Source organism: Eubalaena glacialis, chromosome 7 (genome assembly GCF_028564815.1).
Source record: "Eubalaena glacialis isolate mEubGla1 chromosome 7, mEubGla1.1.hap2.+ XY, whole genome shotgun sequence".
Taxonomy (NCBI): Eukaryota; Metazoa; Chordata; class Mammalia; order Artiodactyla; family Balaenidae; genus Eubalaena; species Eubalaena glacialis.
Window position 1 is genome coordinate 72,900,955 of NC_083722.1, and position 18,276 is coordinate 72,919,230.

An 18,276-nucleotide genomic window follows, 5' to 3' on the forward strand; every position below is an offset into this window, starting at 1 on the left:
AAATCAAAACTACAATGAGGTATCACCTCACACCAGTTAGAATGGGCATCATCAGAAAATCTACAAACAACAAATGCTGGAGAGGGTATGGAGAAAAGGGAACCCTCTTGCACTGTCGGTGGGAATGTCAATTGATACAGCCACTATGGAGAACAGTATGGAGGTTCCTTAAAAAACTAAAAATAGAATTACCCTATGACCCAGCAATCCCACTACTGGGCATATACCCTGAGAAAACCGTAATTCAAAAAGACACATGCACCCGAATGTTCATCGCAGCAATATTTACAATAGCCAGGTCATGGAAGCAACCTAAATGCCCATCAACAGACGAATGGATAAAGAAGTTGTGGTACATATATACAATGGAATATTACTCAGCCATAAAAAGGAACGAAATTGAGTCATTTGTTGAGACGTGGATGGATCTAGAGACTGTCATACAGAGTGAAGTAAGTCAGAAAGAGAAGAACAAATATCGTATATTAACGCATGTATGTGGAACCTAGAAAAATGGTACAGAGGAGCCGGTTTGCAGGGCAGAAGTTGAGACACAGATGTAGAGAACAGACATATGGACACCAAGGGGGGAAAACCGCGGTGCGGTGGGGATGGTGGTGTGCTGAATTGGGCGATTGGGATTGACATGTATACACTGATGTGTATAAAATTGATGACTAATAAGAACCTGCAGTATAAACAAACAAACAAAACAATTAATACTAAACTTTCATTGGGTTATTTGTATGGAAATATGTTAATATAAATGTTTCAGACATTACATGAAATTTCTAAAAATCTTATATGTTCTGGTATAATGTTATAAGTCATAATCCTAGTTATTACTTTAAAATGTATATCTCAGAAATAACTAATTTTCTTGTCAACTGCATTATTATGAACTTTCAGCAAATCTTTAACCGTGGTCATTTTTAAGTCTTTTGTCATTTACAGACAGTTCTGGGTGTACTCTGATGCTTTTGTAAATATATTCCTATAAAAGGGTTTCATCTTCAGGAAATTCATGGAAAAGACTCTGACAAGTACAGGTTTCTGGTATCTGACTGTACTGCTGAACTGAATGAATAAGTATTTTCAGAACTCTAATGAAAAACTGATGAGCTCATAAAAGTGCTAACAAAAGATCAAGATGAAAAAAAAAATTAATTACATGGGACTGAGTGAACTGATGAGGATGAGTATAATTTTTGTGACTTTCTGTTTGAATTTAAAAAAAGAAAAAATCCCACAAGGACTCAGAGGCAAAGAATACACAAATCAATTTTCACTGCAAAGTAAAGGAGTTGTTACAGTGGAGGATTACTGGACTGAATGTCAATATTATGACATAGTATGAGTGTGTTTCATGTTTGGTAATTGCAATCGTTGTTGCTTTTGTTGTGGTCATCCATGTACAATGCTTGCTGTCAGTCTATCTCTTGTAAAAATAAAATACAGTGTGTGTGGGGAAAAAAAAAAAAAAAAAACTAAAAATAGAACTACCATATGACCCAGCAATCCCACTGCTGGGCATATACCCTGAGAAAACCATAATTCAAAAAGAGTCATGTACCACAATGTTCATTGCAGCACTATTTACAATAGCCAGGACATGGAAGCAACCTAAGTGTCCATCGACAGATGAATGGATAAAGAAGATGTGGCACATATATACAATGGAATATTACTCAGCCATAAAAAGAAACGAAATTGAGTTATTTGTAGTGAGGTGGATGGACCTAGAGTCTGTCATACAGAGTGAAGTAAGTCAAAAAAAGAAAAACAAATACCATATGCTAACACATATATATGGAATCTAAAAAAAAAATGGTTTTGATGAACCTAGGGGCAGGACAGGAATAAAGATGCAGAGGTACAGAATGGACTTGAGGACACGGGGAGGGCGAAGGGTAAGCTGGGACAAAGTGCTAGAGTAACACTGACATATATACACTACCAAATGTAAGACAGATAGCTAGTGGGAAGCAGCTGCACAGCACAGGGAGATCAGCCCCATGCTTTGCAACCACCTAGAGGGGTGGGATAAGGAGGGTAGGAGGGAGACGCAAGAGGGAGGAGTTATGGGGATATACGTATGCATATAGCTGATTCAGTTTGTTATACAGCAGAAACTAACACAATATTGTAAAGCAATTATACTCCAATAAAGATGTTAAAAAAAAAAGAATCCATTTTAGGTATGTAGTTCACAAAAAGACATACAACACACACAAATAATCAGAAAAGGTGTGGGGAAAAAAATATACCAAACACCACTGGTAACTGCTAAGGAATGTAGTGCAGGGAAACAGAGATGGGGATAAAAAGGAAGATTTTCACAGATGTAAAGTCCTGTTTTAACCGAGCACCTTAAATAGTGGATAGATAGCCAACTGAAGCACACAGGCCAGCTTCAACATACTATCACAAGCAGTTAGAAGCAGCAGGAAAGATTGCTAAAAAAATTAATAAAAGATCTATAAATCAAGAAGGGTACCCCCCCCAGTGGAACAGAAATTACAAGGAATATCCAAGAAAATGAAGCAAATAGACCACACTAAGGAGAAACCCCAGCCCAAAGAAGGCATAGGAGAACAGGACTCCAAGGTACTCTAGGCTTAGAGACAGCAGCGATGATGGGACTCAGTTAAAATCTGTCAGGTGAGTCCTCACTTCCCCCATGCTTTCCTTCCCTCACCCCACAATAGTCAGCTTTGTGCCAAACCCAAGATGGGAACAGAGACTGAATGCTTTGGCACAAGAGGAAGCCAACGGGTGAATGATGATACCCAGAGGAGTTGGGGGGGAGCCCCACACCACACCTGGCAGCACTGTCACACCCCTGCCAGAGGCAGATGGTAGAAAACAGTCATGTTATCACAGGGAATCTCAAGTATTGCCAAATAACTGAGGAAAACTACTACCAAAACAGAAAGGCATCACGTTCAAAGAGAATAAATGTCACCCAGCGAAACAACGTTGATACGGCAAATAGGAGACTTTTAAAAAGAAATATGCCATTTTCCTCATACGGATGAAAGAAAATATCACACATCTGTGAAACAAAAGCAAACCCCTAAACAAAGTGAATTATCTAATGACTAACAAATCCTTTCCAGGTTAGGTAGTTTTCAATTCTTTGCTTTTCCAAAATTCAAAGAGGTCATAATGTTTAATAATACTGAGTTATGGAATGCTTAGCATGTAACTCAAAGATCTGAAGACATTACCATAATAAAGCTTCCATTCCCACATACTTAGCTGAGTGAATAAGGTTTTTTGGCTATTATTATCTATAAAAACAATAGGACTAAATATTGTTAAAACCTTTCCATCCTAACAAAAAATAGTTATCCAGATTTATGGTCTAATCAAGGAAAATAATAGCCCCCATAATCTCATTAGAAAACATTTCCAATCAGATTCAACTTTTATGGTTGTTAATAATTTGTCAAAAACAACTGTGATAAATGTGATCAACTGGGTACTACTAATATCGATAATTGTGATGATAAATCTCCTCTGGACCAAGTTAATGCTTAGGAGCCTTTGGTTACAGAAACTTTTTAAATTAAAATTTAAGTGTTTTTTTTTTTGATGTGGACCATTTTTATTTATTTATTTTTTATCTATCTATCTATCTATCTTTGGCTGCATTGGGTCTTCGTTGCTGTGTACGGGCTTTCTCTAGCTGCGGCGAGTGGGTGCTACTCTTTGTTGTGGTGCGCGGGCTTCTCATTGCGGTGGCTTCTCTTGTGGAGCACGGGCTCTAGGCGCGCGGGCTTCAGTAGTTGTGGCTCGCGGGCTCTAGAACGCAGGCTCAGTAGTTGTGGTGCACGGGCTTAGTTGTTTCGTGGCATGTGGGATCTTCCCAGACCAGGGATGGAACCCATGTCCCCTGCATTGGCAGGCGGATTTTTTTTTTTTTAACATCTGTATTAGAGTATAATTGCTTTACAATGCTGTGTTAGTTTCTGCGGTATTACAAAGTGAATCAGCTATATATCCCCATATCCCCTCCCTCCTGCGTCTCCCTCCCACCCTTCCTATGTCTAGGTGATCACAAAGCTCCAAGCTGATCTCCCTGTGCTATGCAGATGCTTCCCACTAGTTATCTATCTTACATTTGGTAGTGTATATATGTCAATGCCACTCTCTCACTACATCCCAGCTTACCCTTCCCCCTCCCCGTGTCCTCAAGTCCATTCTCTACATCTGCGTCTTTATTCCTGTCCTGCCCCTACGTTCATCAGAACCTTTTTTTTTTTTTTAGATTCCATATATATGTGTTAGCATACGATATTTGTTTTTCTCTTTCTGACTTATTCACTCTGTATGACAGACTCTAGGTCCATCCTCCTCACTACAAATAACTCAATTTCGTTTCTTTTTATGGCTGAGTAATATTCCATTGTATATATGTGCCACATCTTCTTTATCCATTCATCTGTTGATGGACACTTAAGTTGCTTCCATGTCCTGGCTATTGTAAATAGTGCTGCAATGAACATTGTGGTACATGACTCTTTTTGAATTATGGTTTTCTCAGGGTATATGCCCAGTAGTGGGATTGCTGGGTCATATGGTAGTTCTATTTTTAGTTTTTTAAGGAATCTCCATACTGTTCTCCATAGTGGCTGTATCAATTTACATTCCCACCAACAGGGCAAGAGGGTTCCCTTTTCTCCGCACCCTCTCCAGCATTTATTGTTTGTAGATTTTTTGATGATGGCCATTCTGACCGGTGTGAGGTGATACCTCATTGTAGTTTTGATTTGCATTTCTCTAATGATTAGTGATGTTGAGCATTGGCAGGCGGATTCTTAACCACTGCGCCACCAGGGAAGTCCCAAGACCTACCACTTTAGTTTGCAGACATTCATTACTTGTTAGTCTGCACATTAACGTAACCCAAACCTGAACGAAATGATTCTAGGTCAATAACAGATAAAATGACTTCAATTCAGTTTAACGAGCAATGATTGTATATCTACCATGTGCCAAGAGCAGTGATCTCTCTTTAAGGCATATCTGACCAAGTTTCCCAGTCCCACCTTATCTCCCCACAGACTGTGAGACTCTGCATGATGTCACTGGATGTGCTTCTCCATGGTTCCACCCTGTCACTTGTCTCACTTGTCATTGTGACCTCTGGTTTCTTATCACTGAGCAACTTGAGGTTGCTGGTACACTTTGAACTATTCTGTGCCTCTTTGCTTTTCCTAAATGTGTCATTCTGCAGGAATATAAAAATAAACAAAACACTATCCCTACTCTAGAGTAGCTTAAGTGTGAGACAACAGATAGCTTAACTATGACCTTACAAGTGCCATGAGAAAGGAAGGTTCAAGGAAGAAAGGCACTTACCAAGGGGAAAACGAAAAGATAAAGAGGGTTGTGGGAGAAGATGGGAGAGGGAAGTCAGGGAATGTTCTTGGAAGATTACATCTAAACCCATTCGTAAAGGATTTTTTGTAGAAGACCACCTTTAGCCAATGCTTTATCATCAACCTCCAGATGTGTATCTTTAGCCCAGAACTCTCCTCTCAATTCCAGACTCTTTTATCTAGCTGCCTACTGCTCTTGACTAGGTATCTTCTCCACTATCAGATAAGCTGAAATTCTTACCTTTCCCTAAAAATCTACTCCTTTTACAGCCTTCCCAATCTCATAAGATGATAATTCCTTCCTTTCAGTTGCTCAGGCCAAAACCTTGAGTCATCCTGGATTCATCCTTGGCAATGTAAAGTCTTATACCTTCAAAGGAGCAGTTGGGTGACATGGTGTGGGTTAAAGTCAGATGGGAGTGGGTTCAAGGGAGAATGAAAGGGGGGCTTCCCTGGTGGTGCAGTGGTTAAGACTCCGCGTTCCCAATGCAGGCGACCCAGGTTCAATCCCTGGTCAGGGAACTAGATCCCACATGCATGCCACAACTAAGAGTTCGCATGCCACAACTAAGAGTTCGCATGCCACAATTAAGAGTTCGCATGCCACAACTAAGACCCGGCAAAACCAAATAAATAAATAAATATTTTTTTTAAAAAAAGAGAGAATGAGAGGAAAGGAATTGGGATTAGGGAGTAGATACACCTTTTTCAAAGAAGAAGCAGAATAAAAGAAAGTAAATGAGATGGACATAGATTGAGATAGGATTTTTTATGAAGGAAAAAATTACGGTATGTTTGATGCTGATGAATGGCCCAGTTGAAGAGAGGAACTGATGATGCAGGAGACAGAGGAGACAATTGCTATAGCAGTACCCTTGAGTGAGAGCATGAGCAGTTCACTCATGACAATAAAAGTAATAGCAGAGTAAAGGGCACAGATAAAAGTAGTTTAGGAGATGGGGGGGTGCATAAACTCTCTTTTGATTGAGTTTACTGATTATCTGTTCTAAAAGTCATCAACTGAGAATATGAACAGGAAAGCAAGTGCTGGAGGTTTGAACAGAGAGAAGATGTGAAATAGCTGTCTAGGAAAGCGGAAGATTTTATAAATTCATATGAATTAGTAGCAGAGTCCTCAAGTACATGCTCTTTATGCAAATAAGACTCTCATTTACATTTCCTGAACATAATGTTTATAGGTCTAATAATTCTGCCTTTTGATCTAAATAAGTGAACCTTTAGTTTTGAAAAACAGTTATCTATGAGACATTAAATCAATCAGAAAGTATGCATTCATGAAGATGGTAAGGGTTCACAGAAAGAACATGGGGTTTAAAAATCATAAGATCTGGGTTCAGGTTGTGGTTCTGTCACTATAAACTAAATGATCAAATGCAATTCCCTTGTGCTCCCTAAGCCTGTATAGCCTCACCTGAAAGACGGGATAATATCTACTTCCCATGGTCACCAAGAGGACTAAACACAATAACACTGGAGGCAGCACCGTGGCAATTGCACAGTGTTAAGTACATGTTAACTATTATTATTCTCATTGTTGTTTAACTGTATATTGATCAACTATATTGACTTACCTATAGAACAACTATAGATTGTTGACTGTAGATTGATCACTAAACTACAAAGTAACCTCAAGAGAACACTGAAATTAATTTACTTTTGCCTTATATAAAACTCATTTAAATGACATTACCAGACTAGGTAATAACTGCAAGACTAAGAAATAAGCAATTTACCAGAATAAAATAAAAGCAACACAAAGTTAGAAGAAAATAAAAGGGAGACGGAGATTCTACCATACACATAACACCTAACGATCTCAAAATCTACGCTCAGAAGAGAAGAATAAAAACATTACAACATAAAAACAATTAGGTTTTAGAGTAGGAAAAAGCTCTGCATACTTCTCTGGAGATAAGGCTTGGGCTCTAATCATTGGAAATGATTAGACGTACCCTACTGGATGTACCCAGTAGGGTACGTCCTCATTCGAAAGGTGCTATACTGTCTTCTTTCTGATTTCCCAGAGGGACAGACTCCCATTTCATGAAGTGAAAACTTTCTCAGCTAAATACATACAGCACTGAAAACAACACAAGTTTTTTAAACTAATCACATGCTCTGAGATATAAGGATATTGAAATTTACTGTTTTTTTAATCTCTTCTCCTGCAATCTCTTCTCTTTCCCAGCAGTGGGATTTCAGAGTCCCACTACTGGCAAATCAATTTGGCAGAGAAGGGAAGTAGCAAGGTGAGAGGGCATGTGTGCTGTGAAGAAGTAGACCCACAGTGAGTGCGCTTTGGGCAAAATGGGGAGGATTCAGCATGGTCTCAATGCATGGCCTCCTTCTTGTGTAAAAGTCAGGCTTGTGCCAACATCGCCCTCTGGTGGCCAATGAAGGTAGTTACAAAGCTCCACAATAGAAAGCCCCAGTCAGTTGAACAATGAAAAGTTCTGTAATATCTAGTTATCATCCTTCCCAGGACTTACTTAGGCCCTTTCTCCAGGATCAATGTTTCTCAGTCATGGACGTGCATCCAAGTCACTTGCAAAAAGGGCTTGTTAAAAAACAGATTGCTGGGACTTCCCTGGTGGCTCAGTGGTCAAGAATCCGCCTGTCAACGCAGGGGACGCCGGTTCGAGCCCTGGTCCGGGAAGATCCCACATGCCGCGGAGCAACTAAGCCCGAGCACCATAATTAGGAAGCCTGCGCTCTAGAGCCTGCACGCCACAACTACTGAGCCCACGTGCCGCACGCGGCCTAGAGCCCGAGCTCCACAAGAGGAGCCACCGCGATGAGAAGCCTGCGCACAGCAACAAAGAGTAGCCAGCCCCCTGCTCTCCGCAATTAGAGAAAGCCCGCGTGCAGCAATGAAGAACCAACGCAGCCATAAATAAATAAATAAATTTAAATTTAAAAAATAAAAAGCCAATTGCTGAGTCCTATCCCCAGCGTTTGCCTAAGAATTGCATTTTGAACAAGGTCCCAAGTGATACTGCTGGTCCAAGAACCACACTTTGAGAACCACTGTCTTAAGATTAAAACATTCTGTAGAAATAAGTTCTTAGCCTCAAAAACCTCCTGGAATGTTGGGGAGTAAGTATCCTCTCAATATCATAAGTGCTCTATCTAAGCACATGGAGTACAGAAAAATTAAGTGGCTTACCCACAAATTTGCCAACTATTTGTGTTTAAGGGTCAACAATATGTTAGATGTTCATTCAAACATCTGTGACAATGTTTTGAATGAACAAGAGTGACAGAAGTTATATTGTTACATCTAAGAGAAAGCTTCTGTCTTTTGTCTTCCTAGCCTTGAAAATAGAGCCATATAGAGCTGATATTGAACAAGTATTAGGAAGATAACATTTTTCAAGGGAAAAAAAAAAGTAATACATATGTTCTGAAAAAGTATCTTGAGAATTGTTTCCCAAGGAGACAGGCATTTTAGAAGAAGTTTAAAAACAGTTTCATTTCTAGGTATTTGGCTATTTAGGTATTTTATGGAGGCAATGCTATGGGAAAATACTTGTAGACTCACAACTAAATGGGGGTAAAATGGGAAAGAGTATAGTACAGAAAAGGTATCCCTAGCACCCACACTGTGAACTTGAAATACCATAGTTTCTTGGAGAAATCATTTTTTCCAGATTTGGGGCAAGAACTATACCTGGGGGGAAAAAAAGCAACATTTCCTACTTTGTGCTAAGTGCCATAAAGGCAGTCTCACTTTCCTTCCCCCTCATTTTAAAGCTAAGGGCAATTACAGTAGGTGTATAATAATTAAAAGAAATAAAAACACCATTGCCCAGAGAGTTCCATTATGTGTAACCCACTTAACTAACCTTTCTATATCTAGATGCAGGAAGCTGGTTGATAAATTTCCAGTAGTTGGCCTAAGTTAGCCTGCTGTAAAATCATACCAAGAGCACCAGTGATGGGGCTTCCCTGGTGGTGCAGTGGTTAAGAAGGTTAATTACAGGTTATTCAAATATTTAAAATATCAACAGGAAAAATTTAATAATTTTTATAAGCAAAACAGTTTCTTAAAAACTCTCCTCCTCTTGGGTCAAGTTCATGGTACATAGATCAAGTCACCCAAGATGAACCACAAGAAAATCTACTGCTACCATCTCATTATCCTCACCCACCTAAGCTGAGTCCCAGGTGGTAGGAGCCACGCACAGCTAAAGGAATATTTTAAATGAAAAGCAGCAAGCTTCCTCCACCTATGACTGATGAGGGTAAGTTAATGCGGATGGGAAGAGTATCTTAGCCATGACTCAAGTTATTAAAATATTTACTCTGTACCATTTCCTTTCTTCCAACTAAAGTGTTCCTTTTAGGTTAATCAAAGGACAAATAACTCCACTGACCGTTACAGATTAAAAGAGAACACACATTTCCATTTTCCATTAACGAATCCAATTTTTTTCTTGGAGTAAATATTTATACGGATATAATTTGATTTTAAACTCTCAATAATATTTCTTTTGATCATTTGTGGTTACCCTTCCACCCCCCAAATAAAGCACATATACAAGAAGCAGGAGTTCCTCTTCCACTCAGGCTACAGAAAGCCAGAAGAAATGTCACTCCCACCCTATCAACAACAAAAAACCCAGATCAACTACAAAACCGAACTCAACTACAACAACTCAACTACAAAAACAAACTCACCAGAGAGCTGAGGTTTTAGGGCAACCAAGTAGCGTGGAATCCAAAGAAAGACATTCCCCTCAAGGAGATATGGGAGGTAAGCAATAGTTCTCCTGTGTCTCACGTGCCATGCAAGCAGGTGAGAAGAATTCAACTAAAGAGTTTAACGATTTGCTAAAGGCTAAATGAAGGCTAGCGTGAGAGTAAAGGGTCCCTGGGATCCACAGACACAAAAGGAGTTCATACCCACTTGCAGGTTAGAAAGACTGGAGGCAGAGGGGGGACCAGAGAGCTGCTCTAGGTGGTGCAGACCTGGAAAAAGCTGCCACTAAAAGCAAAGGCAAGAAGCCCTGGCCCCCAGAACTCCTCTCTCCTACGCAAACAGAAGCTTTAAGCTGCTGGGGGAGGAGTATCAAACCCTGTCAGCCCCAGGGCCCGGGTGAAGACCCACCGCAGCTGCGGAAGAAGTTAACAAGAAAACCCCCTCTTACCCTAGGGGAGGAGCCAGAAAGAGTCCTAGCCCAGGATCCTATGCCAATACCTTTAGAAAACGCCATCCATGTAAGAGGGATAGTATGACTGAGAAAAAGACTCAACCACAAGACGCATGCACACAGGCCTGAGCCTAAACCAAGACCAAAAAACAAAAATAAAATAACTCCTGCCCACTACCAGGCTATCCCTCTTCTGATAAGGGAGGGGAGAGCATGGAGAGAGATCCTTCTGAGACACAGATGCACAGCAGGGCCAAAAGCTGGGAGTGGAACAAGAACTTTGAGAAAAGAACTTTTGAGAAAAGCTTTCCAGCACCTCAGTCCCTACTCTACACACCAGAAATGGAAGAATTTGAAGCCAGTAGTGTACTGAAGATCATCATAGCAACAACAAAGCCCAACCCTAGCTCAGCCCTGGCCTAAATTGACTCAACCCTTTCAACCCTTTGAAAGTATTAATTAACTAGTAAAAGAAGAGAGTTGCCCATTGTTGGGTTGTACCCCGCAGGCCTACAAGGTCTGTGCTTGCCCAGCTCTAAAACCGAAGAAAGAGCCCAGAGTCAGCAACAGAGACATCAACGGTGTAATGGATGGGGGACCTTACACAGCTGAAGCAAGGTCCTGGAGCGACACCCCACCGTGTGCAGCAGACAGCAGGCAGGACATGGTAGCAGTCTTCACTGCCGGCGGGGGGTGGGGGGGACTACCAGTTATAGAAGAATTACGTCAGGTGGGTTCATTAGTTACCAGGGAAACCAGCAGAGCTGCACGCCCCTCACTACCCCTTTGATAAAAATAGTCACCAGCTGGGGCGGGGGCAAGATTGTAGGAAGGTCGGGCATGTGAGTAGCGTACAGGTGAAGCAGGCACTGGTCAAGAAGGGGATGTACAGAGAGCAAGAGAACAGCCATTTTGAGTGGCCTGACCATACACTCATTTCCAGGCATAAATATTTTATTTCAGTCTCTACTGTTTTACATGTGAGGTCCAGCATTCACTCAAAAATTAAGATACACATAAAAAGTACCAGGAAAAAACAGTAAAGAGACAAAATAATCAGACTGAGAGATGGCCCACATGTTCAAATTACCAGACAGACATTTAAAATAATTATGATTAATGTGTTAAAGTCTATAGTGGAAGAGATAGAAATATGCATTAACAGATGGATAATTTCAGCAGAGAGATGGAAACTCTAAAAGTCAAACAGAAATGCTAGAAGTTAAAAACAGTAAAGATATTAAAGATAAAGAATGCCACTGAGTGCTCATCATTAGACTCAATGCAACCAGGAAAAAAATCGGGGAATTTGAAGATAGATGAAAAGAAAGTACCCAAAATGAAACATAGAGCATCCAAGGACTGTGGGACAATACTCAAAAATCTAACAAAAATGTAACTGGAATCCCAGAAGGAGAAGAGAGAAAGAAAGAGGCAAAGCACAGATCAAGCTCAGAGAAGCCAAGAAGGACAAATAACAAAATATCACCTAAACACAACACATTCAAACTGAACAAAATATCACCTAAACATAACACATTCAAACTGCTAAAAACCCAAGATAAAGATAGCCTTGAAGGTGGGGGGGTGGGGGAGAACAATGATCAAGATTGTAACAGATTTCCCATAGGAAACCATGCAAGTAGGACAACTAATTTTCCTTTAAATTACTGAAAGAAAAAAGTAACACAGAATAGGACACCTAGCAAAAAGTACCTTCCAAAACTTAAGGTTTGTTTTTCAAATAAAACAAAGCTGAGATAATTCACTGCTAAGCAGATTTGTACTATAAGAGAAGAAGTGTTACAAGTTTTTCAGGCAAAAGGACTATGGTGCTAGACAGAAATTTGGGTCTATACAAAGAAATGACGAATGCCCAAAATGGTAAAAATTAGAGTAAAGGTATATTTTTCCCGTATTTTTATTCATTCTAAAAGGTAATTGACAAGCTAAAGCAAAAATAGTAACAAGGTAGGTAACTAACATAAGTCAAATTATGTGTATGACAATAACACAAAAAATGAAAGAGGAATTGGACATTTACTATTTTGCATGGAATTTTACACTATACATGAAATGGTAGAATATTACTGGAAGGCAAACTGGAAGAAATTAACATACACAGTAAATTCTAGGTCAAATATAAAACAATTTTTAAAAGAAATATACATAATAAGCCAATGTTGGAGTTAAAACAATATTATAAAAAATATTCAGGGACTTCCCTGGCAGCACAGTGATTAGGAATCCACCTGCCAATGCAGGGGACATGAGTTCAAGCCCTGGTCCGGGAAGATACCACGTGCCTCAGAGCAACTAAGCCCGTGCGCCACAACTACTGAGCCTGAGCTCTAGAGCCCACAAGCCACAACTACTGAGCCCGCATGCTGCAACTACTGAAGCCCACGCGCCTAGAGTCCGTGCTCTGCAACAAGAGAAGCCACTGCATTGAGAAGCCAGCGCACTGCAACTAGATAAAGCCCGTGCACCCCAACGAACACCCAACACAGACAAAAATAAAATAAATAAAATAAGTAAATTTTTTTCAAAAAAGCCTATTTTAGGTGGTTGCCAGAGGTGAGGGGTGGGCAAATGGGTGAAAGGAGTCAAAATAAATAAGATAAAAAATTTATAAAATAAATAAGTCCTGAGGATACAATGTATGGCATGGTGTCTATAGTTAATAATAACACTGTACTATATTTGAAAGTTGCTAAGAGAGTAGATATTAGCAATTCTCATCACAAGAGGAAAAAAATTCATAACTATATGTGGTGATGGATGTTAACTAGACTTGTGTCATCATTTCACAATATATACAAATATTGAATCATTATGTTGTATACCTGAAACTAATATAATGTTTTATGTCAATTATATCTCAATTTTTAAAAAATGCTTATTTTAGAAAAGAAATGTTTCAAATCAATGATCTAAGCTGCCACCTTAAAAAACTAGAAAAAGAGCAAATCAACTAAAAGTAAGCAGAATGAAGGAAATATTAAAAGATACAAGCAGGCATTGAAAACAGAGAGGACATGACAAGAGATCCTACAGACATTAAAAGAATAAGGTAATATTATAATTTTATCTCCATTAATTCGATGACTTAAAGGAAATAGACCAATTCCTTGAAAGATACAAAACACCAAAGCTCACTTGAAAAGATAGAAAACTTGAACAGTTCTGTATCTCTTAAACGAACTGAATTCCCAGTTAAAAACTTGACAGAGAAAACTCCAGATCCAGATGACTTCACTGACAAAGTCTGTCAAACATTAAAGAAAAAAACATCAATTCAACACAAACTGTTCTAGAAAACAGAACAGGAGGGAATACTTCCCAACTCATTCTATGATGTCAGCATGACCTCAGTTCTAAAACCGGACAAAGGCCTCACAAGAAAACAACAGACCAATATCCCACATGCACATAGATGCAAAAATCCTCAATCAAATGTTAGCAAATCTGACCCAGCAATATATAAAGACAGCAAATCTCCTTTAAAGGATTTAACCCATTTTTTAATCCTGACCTAGGATTACTCTCAAAGACAGGTGGCATCTGACTCTGTTCCAAATTGTCTTGGTATAAATACAGAATTTAAAGTATCTAACTTCACAAAGCTACTTTCAAAGAAAAGGCACAGCAGACAGTTTAATTTAGGAAATTAAGAGGCAAATTATATAGCAGTTGAGACATTATAGAAGAAACTTTAGGGTTAAGAGTAATCTACAGCTTCAAGAACACATACTCTACTGAAGGGTAATGAACCTACCTCCTTGGTTTCCAAGAAATTTAGATAAAGAGAAAGTTGCTAGCCTATACTAAAAAACTCAGTTCAGTTTCCTCAAAGGTTTCTAAGATTATGACCCAAAGCGTAATCCCTTATCTACTTTCTGAACCTATCTATCCAGTCTGGCTTAATTACTTACCTTCAGCCTGGCTAGTGTCTGAGCATGGTTTCTTCTTTGACTCCGAATTCCCTGTTTTCTCATCAACATCCAGGAGAGGAATATAGTCTGTTTTTCCAACAGTTTCTCCCACAACATCATCAAAGGCCTCTGCCTCCAGTGTGGCAATAAAGTCCCGTTTTATCTCTTCCTCAATTTCTGGAGGTGGCTCTGTTAATGCATCTGCAAGACTGAGGTCTGCCATTCTGCACCACTGCAACTGCCTGGTTAAGGGGGAAAAAAATGTTTCATATGATGAGAACTGCAAAGGGAAAACCATTCCTAGAAACTCTTGTCATCATTTTAAACAAAAAAGGAATTAAAATCTAAAATTTTAGAGCTAAAAGAGACTCCCCCATTTTATAGATTAGAAAATCACAGCTCCATAACAGTCTTACCCAAGGTAAACACTTTTTCTTGCATCTCTGGGAGGTAAACAGAGCAAGTGCCATTTTGTCCTTTTCAATAATAAGAAAAATGAAGTGCAAAAAAAACCCTCAATTTATCCAAGGTTACAGCCAGTAAGATTCAAATCAGGTCTTTTGATTTCAAGTCTTAAAACCCTTTCAACTATTCCATTTATCTTAATTTCCAAATAATGTCACAGAATAATTCTTAAAAATATATACAAAAGGAGGTCAGATTAGGTTATATTCCCATTTTTTAAAAAAACGGTTAATTACTATCAGGCAAATGAAGTCACTTTTCTTTACCAGGGACTAGGAATCTGGACCTTATCTTGTAGGGGTAAGCAGTGCTTCATGAATCACTTGGACATGGCTCTGTCAACCGAACTACACTTACTAGTTCCCTGCTGGCATGAAAATACAGAAAATGTTCCCTGAATTAGCTAGGGGAGGCAGTCCCTCTCTGTGGTCATGTACATTAGCATCTTTGCAGAACACCAGGCTTTCAATTTTTAAACATAACCTGAAATTAAAAAGTATATGAGGGACTTCCCTGGTGGCGCAGTGGTTAAGAATCTGTCTGCCAATGCAGGGGACACGGGTCCAAGCCCTGGTCCGGGAAGATCCCACATGCCACGGAGCAATTAAGCCCGTGCGCCACAACTACTGAGCCTGCACGCTAGAGCCCGCGAGCCACAACTACTGAGCCTGCGCTCTAGAGTCCGCGAGCCACAACTACTGAAGCCCACGTGCCTAGAGCCCGTGCTCTGCAACAAAAGAAGCCACCGCAATGAGAAGCCTGTACACTGCAACGAAGAGTAGCCCCCGCCTGCCGCAACTAGAGAAAGCCCGCGCGCGGCAACGAAGACCCAATGCAGCCAAAAATAAATAAATAATTTATATTAAAAGAATAAATAAATAAATAAAATAATAAAACACATGCAAGAAAACTGGTAGAAATAAAAGGAGGAACAAATACACAAAGCTTTCAACCTCTTGTCTCAGTAATCACTACAACAAACTTTCTTCCTTAGTATTAGCGTTTGTCTTCTGCAAGTAGTCCATTATGGTGGGAAAATGCATAACTGTAAAAGTTAAAAGCACTGTAGGTTTTTATAGCTTAGTAAAATCAATCTTTCAAGAGAAAAACTTAAGATTATTCTTAGGAATTTACTACAAATTACATGGATTTAAGCATGCAGTAAGAAAAATAGGAAGCTATGAAATATTGATTCATTTAAAGTTTTATTGGGACTTCCCTGGCGGTCCAGTGGTTAGGACTTGGCACTTTCCGTGCCGGGGCCTGGGTTTGATCTCTGATCGGGGAACTTAAGATCCCACAAGCCGCGCGATGAAATAAAAAAAAAAAAAAGACTCATTTAAAGAACTTTGGGGCTTCCCTGGTGGCACAGTGGTTAAGAATCTGCCTGCCAATGCAGGGGAAGCGGGTTCGAGCCCTGGTCCAGGAAGATCCTACATGCCACGGAGCAACTAAGCCCGTGCGCCACAACTACTGAGCCTGCGCTCTAGAGCCCGCGAGCCACAACTACTGAGCCTGTGTGCCACAACTACTGAAGCCCACGCGCCTAGAGCCTGTGCTCCGCGACAAGAGAAGCCACCGCAATGAGAAGCCCATGCATCGCAACTAAGAGTAGCCCCTGCTCGCTGCAACCAGAGAAGAGCCCGCGCGCAGCAACGAAGACCCAACGCAGCCAAAAATGAAATAAATAAAATAAAAATAAATAAAGAACTTTGTAAAGGCCTGACATATGTCAAAGGGTTCCATAAAAAGGAACTGCTTTTCCCTTTTCTATCTATGATAGCTATTATTACCAGTTAGCCTTTGAAAGCTGTTATGAACAAAAACCAATAAACAATGTCTATAATTAAGCAGTTTCATTGTCAAAGAGAACTTGTAAGCACACCTGTACCATCTTTAACAACATACAATAAGAGCCCAACAGATTTATTTTTCCTGGAAATATGTAATTATGACACTTACTTCATGCAATCTTCTCAGACTTTTCCTAATTTGGGACACTGGTGAAAATACAGACAAAACCAGCAATACATTTTAAACCTCATTTATCTGAGTGCGGATTCTCAAAGGGCAACTTTTTATTCACTGTAATCTTTCCCCTCCTCCCCGCCTCCCAACCTCCCAAACCATTTTCTGGGCTGACATGTGTTTCATGGAATACGAACAGCAGCTTAAATTCAGCCTAAGAGGGTAAAATTGATAGAAAATTAGACAGCTGGAAGTGGGAAGGTCACTTGGCTCCCAGTACATGCAACCAACCACCCAGCATCTGCATCTCAAAACAGTTTAGCTATTCTTTTCATGTCATCACATATAAATAGAAGTATGATTTAAACACACACACACACACACACACACACACAAACACACACAATCTACTTACGGAAAATGACCCTGGAAAAGCAATACTAGCTAGTGGAAGTGAAAGTACTGGCTTTTAGCCAAAAAGCCCCAGTTTTCAATAAATTAAAGAGAAGACTACTCAATTTTATAGTTATTCTATTCTAAAATATTTGTAAGTATAATAAATTCCTTAGGTGCTCTACAGATCTGTTAAGCTGGTTCTGCAAGTGCTCCAGAATTGATCTTAATAACTTCATGACTGAATGTCATCCCACACTTAACAGAATCATTTAAGGTCACAATATTTATTCATGCCTTAAAATGTTTAGTTATGTATTTTATGGACAAATGGATCTGACACAGTGTTCTTCTCAAATCTGGATATACAGGAAAATTCAAAAACATACCCTTGTGAATGAGAAGTATCTATTTTTTAAAAAATTCTCTCATTGACTATTTATGCTTTTCCTCCTCTATTTGTATAGATAATAGAGAAAATTAACTGAGTTTGGATTTTTTAAAATTTAGTACAGTTGATTTACAATGTTTCAGGTGTACAGCAAAGTGATTCAGTTATATACATATTCTTTTTCAGATTCTTTTCCGTTATAGGTTATTACAAGATATTGAATATAGTTCCCTGTTCTGTTAACTTTAAATGGATTTGTTGATAGGAGGCAAGAAACGAAAGCTGGTTAAAGAAGTTTCCATGCTTCACTAGTTCAGTCTGATTCTCACTATGGCTTTGAGTGAGTCACCTTCCGGGGCTGAGTTCCCTAAGCTGTAAAATGAGAGTGGTATGTTAAATGATTCCTGAGGTTGACTATTCTATAAGCTACTTATAATTCAGTTTCATCACTTAAATTAGAAATAAACAAACTTCATATAGATCCTCTGTGTGACTATTATTTTATACATCAAGTACTCTCAATTATAACTGGGTTCAGGTTTATTAAAAGGTAAAAAGCCTTT

The 18,276-nt window shown here is 39.4% G+C and overlaps 1 protein-coding gene across 5 annotated transcripts in view; it reads right to left on the minus strand.

Annotated features, from left to right (window-relative positions):
* The window catches only part of MAP4 (microtubule associated protein 4), a 113,464-nt gene extending 98,726 nt beyond the window's left edge, over nt 1–14,738 (minus strand). For all 5 annotated transcript variants that reach the window (XM_061196680.1, XM_061196682.1, XM_061196685.1 and 2 more), the window contains exon 1: nt 14,497–14,738. In XM_061196680.1, the coding sequence (XP_061052663.1) occupies nt 14,497–14,719 (223 nt within the window). In that variant the 5' untranslated portion in view covers nt 14,720–14,738. The remainder of the gene's footprint in view (nt 1–14,496) is intronic.
* Between the last annotated feature and the right edge of the window lie 3,538 nt (nt 14,739–18,276).